Raw genomic sequence first — 13019 nt, 5'->3', positions numbered from 1 at the left:
ATTAAAGGTAGAAGAATCAATAAAATAGGCGGTAAAAAAATGGGGCAACATTCCTCTCCTGCTTCTTCCACCACCCACACAATTCCCAAACAGCTCCTTTCCCCCACCTGACCCAAAAGTACTGACCAAACAAAAAGCCCTGAAGGAAGGACAATTTCGACTTGGGCTTATTAAGCACTATGAACTTGTGTTTAGGAGATGTGCAGCTACCCAAGGGAGGTTGCAGGCCTAGGTGTACGTATCCCTTTGTAACAAATCTGTGGAGCTTGAGGGGGGAAAAAAAATCCAATAAGATACAGAATGTCTTCATCCCCCTAAGGCCAGTAGGATTCACACACGTACTTGGGATCTTTCCTGTCTCAGAGTCATTGATTTCATGGTAGACGCAGATTAAAAGCAATTCCTTCATAATGGGTAAAATCGTGGGTTCAGAGTATATATTCTCTCAGGAGCACCTGCTTTCTACTGGATGCTGAAGCTGTGAAAGTAAATGCACTAGTAATTGAAGTGCAGCCAACTGCAGCATATTCTGCTCATCAGGGTCAGTTTTTATGGTCATTTTATGACCTACTTTAGGTGCTTATATTTTTGCTAGTAGAGCAAATTCACCTAAATAACAATGACCTATGTTTTCTTCCAATGATTTAATAGTAACCCCCCACCCTCCCCAAATTCTTTTTCTATATAAAAACATATGGATAACATGCATGCCTTCACTCAACCAGAAAGTGTTTGTTGTCTTAAAAATGTTCAGCTCATCATAAGCAGCTGTTGGTTATGTGTAGCAGCTGGAGACGTTACTGTGGGACACTTCATGTGTTAACTCAGTTCCTTTCTGTTTTTTTTTTCTTTCCATTATCCACTCTCTACCTTTCTTCTTCTTCATCTTGTCCTGCTCATTCTCCCATGATCCTTTCCCAGCCACTTTTTTTTCCTTCCTGTGCCATTCGTGGGGCTCCATTATTCCTCTTTTCTTTCTTTCTCTCCTTTTTTATTTTGTTATATCATACCCTCTCTGACACTCTTCTTACTTTCTTGTTTTATCAGACCATTTTCTTTTTCTTTCCATGGTCCAAATTTTCCACCTTAGCCTTATTCTTCCCTTTCCCTGCCCACTGCTCACTGGTTATCTTGCCCTTTTCTCCTAGTTTAAGCACTTCAGACTACTTTTCCAAGTTGCACTGTATAGTATTCATTAGCTTTACAGAGAAGCTCCTGCACACCACAAATGAGAACTGTATGTCACTCAAAACATTTTAATAACTTTTGTACCCTCTCCTACTGTCATGTGTTGGTTGGTGGACCTGACCTCGCAACTGTTATAGTCAAATAATATTGAATTTAGTGGACACAGGAGACTTTCTACTGGAAGTAAACTGCTCTCCCTATTGTGTAATAAATCAGTACAAGGATTAATGCCAGCCTTTAAAAAAAAACAAAAAAAAAAACCCAAAAAACCAAAACCAAAACAGAAACAAAAAAACCCACAAAAAACCTACAAAACCCAAAACCAACCAAACAAAAAAAACAAACAAAAAACCCCACCAAAAATAGAAGTAGGCAACTAATTACATTAAGCTAGTCTAGTCCTGCTGTTTAAAAAAGCATTTTGCTGGCTATCACTTTGTCCAATGATTTTTTTTCTTTTTTTGAAAAAAACAACTCTACAAATACATGTATAAGCATGCTTAAAACCAAATAAATTCAGAAAAATGTCCTTTACCTTCTAGAATTACAGAAGGCAGGAAATCCCTGGCTCTTGCTGTGGAAAATGTGTACCAACTTCATGTGGCATCAGGCTGAGAGATGGAAGGCTTAAATACCTTCAGGTAAGTTTTAAGCACTCTTATTTATGAGTAAATGTAAATGTAGCACAGACTTCTGGTGAATCCAAGGAAAGTGCATTTTTTTTCTCCTTTTTTGTTAGGCAGCATTGTATTACTAGTTCCTTTTCTTTTGTGTCTCAGAATGCTTTCTCAAGAAAGTTCTTTTTTGCTTTGTTGTTTGTAAATGCAAAAAAGGAGACTTCATATCATAGTGCAAAGTTCTAGAGGGGCATTCTAGATGCACCTGCAAACATTAATATAATCAAGGAACTTTAACTGGAATATGAGCTCAAACAACTACTTAGAGAAAATTAAAAACCTCAGTTTAAATGAGAAATGGATAATTTCAGTTGAAAATGTGAATTTTGAAAAATTTCTCCAGCATGATAGGTTCTTAAACAGGAGTGGATATTTTTCTGGTTAAAACCCATGAGCTTGTCACAAAACAACAGCATATAACATTTTCTTTTATTCCATTCCTGAGCTAAGTTTTAGATGGGGTGAGTATGAGAAGAGCAACGAAGGTGGTGAAGGGTCTGGAGCACAAGTCTGATGGGGAGCGGCTGAGGGAGCTGAGGGGGTTTAGCTTGGAGAAGAGGAGGCTGAGGGGAGACCTGATCACTCTCTACAACGACCTGAAAGGAGGGTGTAGCCAGGTGGGCCTCGGTCTCTTCTCCCAAGTAACAAACGATAAGACAAGAGGAAATGGCCTCAAGTTGCACCAGGGGAGGTTTAGATTGGATATTAGGAAAAAATTCTTCACCAAAAGGGTTGTCAGGCCCTGGAACAGGCTGCCCAGGGAAGTGGTGGAGTCCCCATCCCTGGAGGTATTTAAAAGACGTGTCAGTGTGGTGCTTAGGGACATGGTTTAGTGGTGGACTTGGCAGTGTGAGATTTACAGCTGAACTCGATGATCTTAAAGGTCTTTTCCAACCTAAATGATTGTATGATTCTATGTAGGGGTGAGGGTGTGTTTTTATGTATTTTTCTAAAGAAGCTCCCTACTCAGCTAGAAGTTAAATATTCATATATATGTCTTTTAAAAAGACGATTCATAGACCAAACTCTCAAGTTTCTCAGTTAGACAAGTTTCTCTTTTAAGTTAATGGAAATTTCTTCCGCGTTAAGAGCTGAAAAAGGTCAGGTTTTGGCAGTCTTGACTGAGCTGTAATGAATATGGCTATGGAAGTAAGTACAAGATGATGACTTTGTTGATAAACAATTCTGCTTACTAAAGATTACTGTGTTTTATGAACTTCACCACCGTGGCATATTAATTGAAATATCAGTAAAGGAATAGTCAGGTTGTGTAGTATCCTGAAAACTTCTTGTCCCATGTTGTTTCTGTATAAAGCTAACAGCTCTTAAATCTTTACAGCCAAATGAATCACTTCAGGATGGCTGTGATAGTCACTCCTGTAAAGTAAATGAGAAAGGGGAATTTATCTGGGAAAGGAGAATCACTGGCTGTCCTCCATTTGATTCCAGAAGATGTTTGGCTGAAGGAGTAAGTAGTGAAATGGGTCCTGTTTCCAGGTTTCCTAATAGATTCTGTCATGTTTATGGTTCTGTATATAGGTACCTTATGTGTATTAGGGTGGGAAACGCCAACCCTCTCCCAGCACCTTGGCTAAACTGAATTTGAACTTTCTTTGAAATTCAGAAAAAAGTAAGTTTTCTTTATTTTAAAATGTAAGCTGGTTTTATGTGGGACTTTACTGCAGGGGCGATGCTGAGCTTGCAGTAATTCTGTTCCATATGAAGCAGCAAAGATAAGAAAAGGGTTGTTCTAACAATGTTTTCAGTTTGGTATGCAGAGCAAAACAGTGGCTAATTAAGTAATTTTTTTCTATGGATATGCATATGAAATGCTAAGCCATTTTTCCTCTACCCTCGTGTGAGGTTAGGGAAAGGAAATTTCACTAAGAACTCAAACTCCCACGTTTGCAGTTGTTTGTTATAATGGTATAATAAAAACCCCGCTCAACATGTTCGCCCGTCTTTCCTGTGATTTGAGGTAAGCCATACACTGAGGAACAGAGTGCAGGTTGGGGTGTAGCACATGGGGTCCTGCTTTTGCTCATCGAGCATCACCCAGGTGTTTATATCCACCTGTCCCCATTTGCTTGGGCATGTCAGGAAGGAGGAAACCTTCAACAAAGCTTGTGCCCAAACGTCTCTCTACGTATACATCCAGGAAATGGAGGATTTGATATGTATAATGTGGGAAGAATAAAACTTCTACAGTGCATTTCTCACTCTGTGAAATCACTATAGCCACGCAGTTTTGTTATATAAACAAAGATTTAGAAAAATCCTGGATTATGTTACAGGCTTGGGGTTATTATCATATTCTAAAGGACTTCATTGAAAATCAGTGAAGAATAGTTTACTTTTTAAGCAGAACTTCCCAAACTGCATTTATTCTTCTCCCGTCCAAAAAAAAAACCAAACAAAAGGAACTATTTAAACTATAAAATTAGTGGTTTTCATCTGGCTCTAGATGGAAAGTTTATGTGTTTTAATTCAAAAAGCCTACAAACTTTTGCATGTAAATTCAGGTGTTTACTGCACCAATGGCATCACCCTGCAGTACAGATATTTCTCCATTTTTTAACTTTCACTGTAGGTTTTCAGTAATTTTTCCACCAAAGATATATTTCTGAGAGTTATTTTCTATATGGTAGTAATGAAACAAGAAAAATAAGATTTTTGGCTGTTAAAACTTACTTGACAGATGTGATACTTCCTGATGATTTGCCTGCACATTTTCAGCTGTTGTGGAATAGGCAGGCTTTCATCTATACTGCCACAAAAATCAAGCGGGACTGTTTAACTTCCTTTCTTAAACAGACCTAAGACTTGAATACTATTGGTTTTATCACTCTGGTTCCCAGAAATTTATTTGTATTCAATGTCTTTACTTTAGAAAGCTCCTAATATAAAGTGAAAGCAATATTTTCAGGTGTTGAACTTTCTAATACAGTCAATTATTTCCAATCAGCTATCAACAAATACAATCAGAAGTTGAAAACCTTAAAATGGATAAAGAGATAATGGCTTGGGTAGATTTATATTTTTGTGCAATATAGAAATACAATTGTCTTGCCTAATCACCTGTTTTAAACATCCCTTTGTGTTCTTCCAGGAGAAGAAATGTGTATTACTTGTGCCAAAAATGAAGTTTTCTATTTTTTATTGTCTTAGGGCAGAATTGCAAAACTTGGCAATACCTGCTGTGACACATGTAAGTAAATAAGTTGAAGTCTTGTATGGAAATTGCGGAGTGTGTAAGCTACTGGATAAGGAGCTATATTTTGCATAAGATGCAGTTTAATGAAACAGAACTAAGCAATGTGGTTAAAATAAACTATTGAACAAGTCCGCCTTCTGATTGGGATACTGCTGTCATGTTTTGTCCACTGGAACATGTGTTTTGACAGTATTCACAAGTGCTTGGAAAGAAACAGATACTCTCCACGTTTTATGCAGATGTTAATTATGAATGTTTTGTTTTATTGTTCATCTAAATATAACAGGAACAGTATTGCACACACAAGTTGACAAGTCACATAACCTGATACTGAATATGTGAGGCAAGCGCTTCATGAATAATCAATCAACTTAAAATGAATTTAGAAAATAAAAAAAACCACCCCTGATGGCAGTAATGTAATTTTGATTGGTTTTTGATAATGTAATAACAAAAAAATGGTAGGAGAAATGCTTGTCGAAGGTGCATTCATGTTGAACAGCCTGACTGCATCTTAAATTCAACAGTTTAGGAGTCAGTCCTGCAACTCTTAATTTCATGCATCATTGTGTAGATAATCCAAATGTCAGTCAGGCTGTGAGCGTAGGAGGGGTTTGCTTACATGAGAAAGGATTATGGGGTTGGGTTCTCATTTCTAAAATGAATCTCTGATGCTTTTGTGAACAGACCACCTCTCAGTTTCCTCCTTTGCAAGTAAAAAATTAATAATACTGTAGCTTATTTAAAATTAAAAAAGTAACAAAAGATTGATATTCCCTTTTAAAGTCAAAATATCAACATCTTGCCTGTGTTCCATTATCACCTTTTTTCCACTCTCCCCCCCTTTTGCATGTGCTAATAAATAAAAGATGGCCAGCATAGCAGCCCATCACCACACTGGCACAGTAACTGCTGTAATAATACCCCTGATGAAGGATGTTAACTCCTAGAGAGTTTGCAGCCATTGCCTGTGTCTGTATAATCACTGAGTTCCAGCTTGAGAAATAGAAGTCAGAAAGCTATTGAGATAGACTGGCATCAAATGGCTCAATCAGGTAATTTAGCTAAGAAAGCGTTAATCTACCAGGCTTCAAGTAAGGAATAATGAAAATTATTTGTTAAGAAAATTAGATTTTAAGATTTAAAAGACAAGGTGGTGGGCAGGCTCTACTAATTGAGAATGCTTATCTGCAGTTCAGGAGAGGAGAAACCCACTTCCAAATGAGCACAGCTCAACGTATATATTTATCTAGCAGCTACAGTGATTTAAAAGTGACACCTCCTTGCAGCAGCGAAAGCAAACTGATCTAAATGAAATATCGCATGCGTAAAAATGCCCATATTGCATGGACCTTCAGATCCTTATTCCCATTGATGTTTGCTTGGATATAGCTCAAAACTGGAAAGTCCCATATTATATCTCTCAAGTTCAAAGCATGGTTCAGGGTGATGCCTTTGGTTCAGTAGAGTCCTACGTGGCTTTGAGCAAAGGTTGTTGAAGAAGCCAGTTTCTCTTTCTATGTTATGTCTTAGCAATTGGAGTTCATTAGTGCGTCTGAGGCCATTGTTCCAGGTTTTAAGTACATAGGAACACATAAGTAAACAGGTTTATCTTCTCCTTAGATTTTTGTTGTACTAGCAAAGGACTTGATTATTTGCAAAGGATATTCCTTATTTTCCCAGTTAACAAAGAAATTGCATCTCTACTTCTTACCTCTTTTCCCTGTTGATCTCCATTGCATATCTCTTGTTAAGTTACAAGCACTTGCCTTTGCAAAGGAGGCACTGTCTACAAAAAAAGTAAATGAGAGTAGTAGAGTAACTCAAGAACAAGTCGATAAGTCAGGATCAAACAGGTGTTGAAGCTGTGTCGAGTCTGATGACAATTAATTTTTTGGGATCTTACAGTTGTGTGGACGCAATTGTGTATTCCTTCCAGGTGGGCAAGTTTTATCAAATGAAGTGATGAAATCATTAAAAGAGAACTGGCAGTTCCAGCCCTGAAGCCAGAAACACTTTTCAAGTTGTTTTTTGGTTTTTGGTTGGGTTTTGGGTTTTTTTTGTTTTGAATAAAATGTAAAGCCTTAGCAAGGCACAGAGCCAATTTGATACTGCTGTTCCCATGGAAAAGGTATTGAAAGCTATGTTTGCTGCTAGGAAGATGGATAGATTTCTCTTCAATTTATGTATCTACTTAGCTGTGCTGTTGGCCAGCTGAATTCCTTCAGCTCTCTGAAATGCTGTTGTGTAGTACGTAAAAAATAGGCCACTGTTCTGGTAAATATGGAAATTCCATAGGTTAGCTAGAAATGAGTAAAAGTAGGAGCCTGTCTTTACACTGAGGCAGAACACTATATTAACACTACAAAGAACCACTGTTTGCAGTGCGCAAAATATCCGCTTAAAAAAGCATTAGCTCCTTCACAAGTCTTTAGATGTGGACCAAAACAGACAAAAGTGTTCAGAACAAAATGTTCTGGATTATTCTGTGTTTGAGCATGTCAATGTTGAGGTTCCCTTTGAAAGTGAAAGAGCAGAGTCACCGTCGTCTACTGCAGTTTAGAGATCATAGCAAACCGACCTCACTTCACAAAGAGGGATCAGCAGATTCTCTGAGCTTGCACTCTCCACACGTAACAAATCCAGACCTACTGCCTCTTGTGTGGATTTCTCGTTAGGTAAATTCTCCCTGTTGTTGTTTTTGTTTGCTTTTTTTTCTCCAACACTAAGAGCAAAAATATTGGAAAACAAGTGTCAGGGTATTTCATAACTTACTGAAGAAAGTGGAAAAGTTCCCATTGACCCAAAATTAGATTTTCACGGAATTAGTTTTCTAATTTTTTTTTCCTAGTTTTTCTTTTTGCCATGTTAGTTTCCTGCAAAATGCACCATATGTGCAAGGACTGTTAGGAGTTGTCAAATCTAGGAGCCTGATAGAAGCGAGGCCGCCACAGCTCCGTGTCCTTAGTTCCAGGCTGCAGTGAGGCTGAGCATGTATACAACACACACACACACGCGCGTTTTTCATGTACAGGCACAGAAACATTCAGTACCGTAGCAGACACAAACAGTACCCACATTCTCATCATGATCTCCCCTTTGGCTGATCAGGATGAAGGTCCTTAGTGGTCTTGAGCACTCACTCTGTCCGGTAACTGGTCCTGCATCCCTGCTAACCTAGACTCGTGGGCCCTATGACCTGTGGTCTGATTCTGGTTGCTGGCACTTACACCGCCATACACACACAGCCACAGAGAGTCCATCACCCAGGACAAGTAGTTAGAAGTGGAGTTTAATAAGAAGATAGGACAGACTGCAGTGATCAAATGTAGGGCAAGGTCAGACAAAAGTACGGGCCAGCAGCTGTTTAACGTGCAACTAGACCCCTTGATGCCTTTATCCATCCATTTTCCCACATTTGTTCCTCACCAACCCACCCTAACCCCTCTCTTCCCCCACCTTTGGTTCCTCCCCTAAAAATGCCATCATAAGTAAGTCTTGTAGAAGCCCAAAATATTCTTCCCTAGCATCGCAGAAGGAGTCCCACACAGTCCTGAAGGCAGTGACCCACCTCAGTCTGTAAGGTGATCTGGAGAGCTGCTCCCACTGACTCATCTTGAAGGGCATTGTCCCAAGACAACGGGATCTCTCTCCTGTGGCAGCCCCAGGAATAGCCAGGTCAGGGTGCTCTGTTTCTCTCTGGTTAGGTTATTGGGGTTCCCATGTGTGTCAACTTTTTCCTGTGCACCTGCTTGCCCGCTGTACCATTGAACTATATTTAAGAGAAGAGTTATCCAACACAGAAGCCAACAGATAAAATGCAGATGTTAGGTGGCAAAGTGACTTTAAAACAAAGCAGTCGATTGGAAAGAAACGTGAGGCAATCTCTGCTCTCTCCAGTGGAATTTTAGGGCTGTAGTGTGATATAGTCACACAGCTCTGCATTAATTACTCTAAGGAGACACACCTCATTCTCTTGCTAGGGATCTTACCAGTAATGACATTTCATGAACAGCAATTTCAGTAATAACGAGAAGGGAGTTAAAAAAAAAAAAAAAAAGCAATTGTCAGCAACATTGAACACTTTTGTTTTTTTAACTTGGTAGGTGTGGAAGTGGAATGTCGACCAGTAAGTACCAGACTGCAGTACAGGAATATCAATGGATGTGTGGCTGAAAAGGAAGTGCCTATTTCTCATTGTGAGGTAAATAACAAAAGCAACCCCCCTACCCCAAGACCTGCCCTTGCCCCCTTTCTCTCTTCCACAAGGGAAACCTGTGCCTCCACTATGGCTTCACTTCAGCAACTAGAGCATCAGCTTCTCTCCTTCTCATTGATTCACTCAAACAGTGTAAACCTCTTTGGCGCTTATTTCCTAAGGTAATTTGGTGATGCTGAATTTTCCCTATTCAAGCCAGCGTGAAAAAAAGCACATATGTTAGACACAAAGACTTTGTTCGTACCACTCACCTTTGCTTCCATCAGAAATGAATGAGTCTGAAGTGGCTTTGTTAGGACTTTATACATTATAAAAAAGAAGAATTTTCATCTCAGTGAAGCTGATTTTCATATCTGAATCTACAGTTAAGCACACATATCCCTCTCCAGGCTCTGAAGTTGATTTGTGAGAGTGTGACTAGGTATTTAAATGCCTGATACTTTAAAAGACATTTAAACTTGAGCGCTATGATTTGACTTCTGTGCTCTATAAGCTCTATATGACTCCTCTATTAGCTTAAACGCTAAACTGTTACATTCTGCATGTGCATTTCTTCCATAATCAGATTAAAAGTTAAATTTCCTGCCCATCACTGTTTACACCTTATAAGGCAACTTCCATTTGAAATAGGAGCATGGCTTCCCTTCTGGATGTTCCCATCTCTCTGACACTGGGAACAAGTGATGACATTCTCTTCCCAGATTGGGTTGTAGCAGGACAGCTGCTCAATCTGACATAACCAAGCTTCATACACGGATTGTGTACAGCCCTCGTATACAATCCAAAGTAGGGCATATAAGGGTGGCAATCATGAAGATGGCACCCACCCCCTTCCGTATTCTCGTTATTAAGGCAGTCAGCAAAATGAATCTCTCCCTTTCCCATGACTACTGGGAAAAGAATGGGAATAGAGAGGAGAGGTATTAAGGGTGTACATGCCCAGGCTTTTTGGATAGCTACCTGGCAAAGGGTCTTTGTTTGCTACATAAGTCGTAATAGGAGTGGAAGCTTTAAGAACAACAAAACCACTTACCTTTCATTAAAAAAAATAAAAATCATTAAAAAAATCCTTGACCTCTTGTCTTGTCCACAAAGTCAATAATAATCAGGTCACAGAATCATCAGGGTTGGCAGGGACATCTGGAGATCATCCAGTCCGCCCCCCCCGGCCCTTGCCAAAGCAGGGTCACCTACACCAAGTTGCACAGGATCGCATCCAGGCGGGTTTTGAATATCTCCAGAGAAGGAGACCCCACAGCCTCTCTGGGCAGCCTGTGCCAGTGCTCGGCCACCCTCAAAGCACAGTAGTTCTTCCTCATGTTCAGGTGGAACTTCCTGAGTTTCAGTTTGTGCCCGTTGCCCCTTAACCTGTCGCTGGGCACCACTGAAAAGAGTCTGGTGCCATCCTCTTGGCACCCACCCTTAAGGTATTTATAAGCATTGATGAGATCCCCTCTTAGCCTTCTCTTCTCCAGGCTGAACAGACCCAGTTCCCTCAGCCTTTCCTCATCACGGAGATGCTCCAGTCCCCTCATCATCTTCGTTGCCCTCCGCTGGGGTCCTTCGCAATAAAAGCTTATGTATGGAGGTTTACCCTGCAAAAGTACAGATTTTATATTGTGAATCTGGCCATGTATTGAGTAAAGTAAATACTCTTGCTATAGCTGGTATTGAGCACAGTTCTTCTAAAGTCCTTGCTAATAACGCTATGCACATTTTTTGTATTAATCTCAGAAAGAAGATCACAGAGCCACAAAAAGAAATAGACTCTTAACAGAGTTTGATGTGGGGCCATTTGGTTTTTTTACATCATGAATGCTTATAGCTACAGGCATCGACGGCTTGTTCTAAATTAGTAAAGTGACCAGACAGGTAGGTCAAGGGAAAATAGCAACCAGCAGGACAACAACGGATGTGTGTCTTGCAGTGTTTGGGCTAAAGCACTTATTGAATACATGATCTCATATACAGCTGAGATTATAACCATATGTGCTTAGAAGCCAACACAGTAGCCCTGGACATCACTTATGATATTTTAAATTACGGGCTTGTTTTTGTGTGACCAGTTTCTTCACCTCTCTTTTGCTATGCTTATGCTCATAAGACATCGCTCTTTGACCAGCACCCCATGCTCTGGAATCGGATATCTGTTTCTGAGTTCGTGTTTTACAGCAGAGCTCTGAAGCCCAGGTGAAGTCATCCATGGACGTTTTGAAGGGAAGAACCTGGATTCTGATTGCACTGAGACATGACACTGTTCAAACTTGGTATCTCTTTGTTCCATTTAGGGCAAGTGCAGAAGCAGTACCCAATACTCCGTTCAGACAGGGAAATGGGAAGACCTGTGCAGCTGCTGTACAGCCACTCACACCACCATAGTCACGATCCCCCTCCGGTGTGCCAATGGGACGGTGGTGCAGCATTACATCCCTTCTGCTTCTCAGTGTGAATGCTATTCTCGGAAGTGTACAGACTGAATATTTCCAAGAAGTTCAGTTGTTTAATCTCAAGTTTTATGCTGAAGGAACTTTACAGTGCAAGCCTCCTTTTCTCTCTGTAGACCACTTTATCCAGTAGAATCCTGACTAACTAATTGTATCAACATAGCAAACAATAAAACCTACTAGCACAATGGAGCATTTTTTGATTATTCTTGGGAGTGGTTTATAGAAGAGATATTGCAGATTGTATTGTTCCCCTTCATCTTTACCATGGAAAGTAATCCACATTATTTAAAAAGAAAAAAACAAAACAAAACAAAAAAAAAAAAGCAAAAAAAGCAAACCCACAACGCAGTAACAGAAACAGTTGGTTCTACTTAAAGAACACATCCCAAAGCATTTAGCATTGTCTTCAGAGACATTACACTTGCATTCCCCGCCTCAGACCTTAGTGACACACTGTGGACTTTTAAGTTTTTGGTCTTTTTTTTCACCTTCAGTCAGGGAATACTGTAATTATGGCATAAGACTTCACAGTAAGAGGGTGATGGTTTTGGCACACAACAATACTGGTTATGGCTCAGGCAACCAAACGTCTTTCTGCAATGTATGTACGTGCTCCTCCTGAAGCTGAATGCAAAGAAATGGTGTGCTGAGGAGAGGCTGTGTAACTTCTGCAAGTCCTCAGTACTTGTAAATGGGGCTGAAGGACAGCGCTGTTTACTTCAACACTTCCACAGACTGACTTGAAGAGAAAGCTCATCAGTAATCTCCCTTATTTCCAGATACCAGAACTTCATCTGTTGCATTAGCTACAAAAGTTAAGAGTTTTTTCAAATGCAGAATTGTCAGTGGCAGGTTTAATTTAGCTAGTTACTGCTGCCAGGGTTAAATTTAGCAGGATTTAAATTCCACTTGGTCGGTCAGGCCGTGGAAGACAGAAGATTTTCCAGAGGGTTGTTGATCCTGGTGGAATCTAGTGCCAGTCAAGCTGTTTCACTGCAAAGTACTAATTTCACAAAAACATGAGAGAGGCAACAACGTTCATTCTGTTTGAATTTTGAAAGAAAAGAAATATTTAAACTTCTTGAATTGAGGGGTTTTTTTAATATAATATATATAAATCAGATATAGGAGGTGTATTTAAAAAAAAAAGTAACCCCCAACTTTCCATATGTTTCTGATGGAATCACTAAATCTTAGGAACAGGTTATAGGTGAAAAAGATCATAGTTTCTCCAGCTCTAGCAGAAGTGTTCTTGAACTAGTGAAAAGCATATA

At 39.7% G+C, this 13019-nt stretch overlaps 1 protein-coding gene across 1 annotated transcript in view; it reads left to right on the top strand.

Moving 5' to 3' along the window:
* LOC104167866 (von Willebrand factor-like) overlaps positions 1–11927 on the top strand; it is a 29742-nt gene extending 17815 nt beyond the window's left edge. Inside the window, exons 6-10 of the mRNA XM_009708256.1 lie at positions 1731–1829; positions 3205–3333; positions 5034–5073; positions 9186–9283; positions 11587–11927. Coding sequence (XP_009706558.1) covers positions 1731–1829; positions 3205–3333; positions 5034–5073; positions 9186–9283; positions 11587–11775 — 555 coding nt within the window. The 3' untranslated portion in view covers positions 11776–11927. The remainder of the gene's footprint in view (positions 1–1730; positions 1830–3204; positions 3334–5033; positions 5074–9185; positions 9284–11586) is intronic.
* The last annotated feature ends 1092 nt before the right edge of the window (positions 11928–13019 follow it).

This window comes from Cariama cristata, unplaced genomic scaffold, assembly GCF_000690535.1.
Source record: "Cariama cristata isolate BGI_N322 unplaced genomic scaffold, ASM69053v1 scaffold3509, whole genome shotgun sequence".
Classification (NCBI taxonomy): Eukaryota; Metazoa; Chordata; class Aves; order Cariamiformes; family Cariamidae; genus Cariama; species Cariama cristata.
This window is presented reverse-complemented; position numbering and strand designations above follow the sequence as displayed.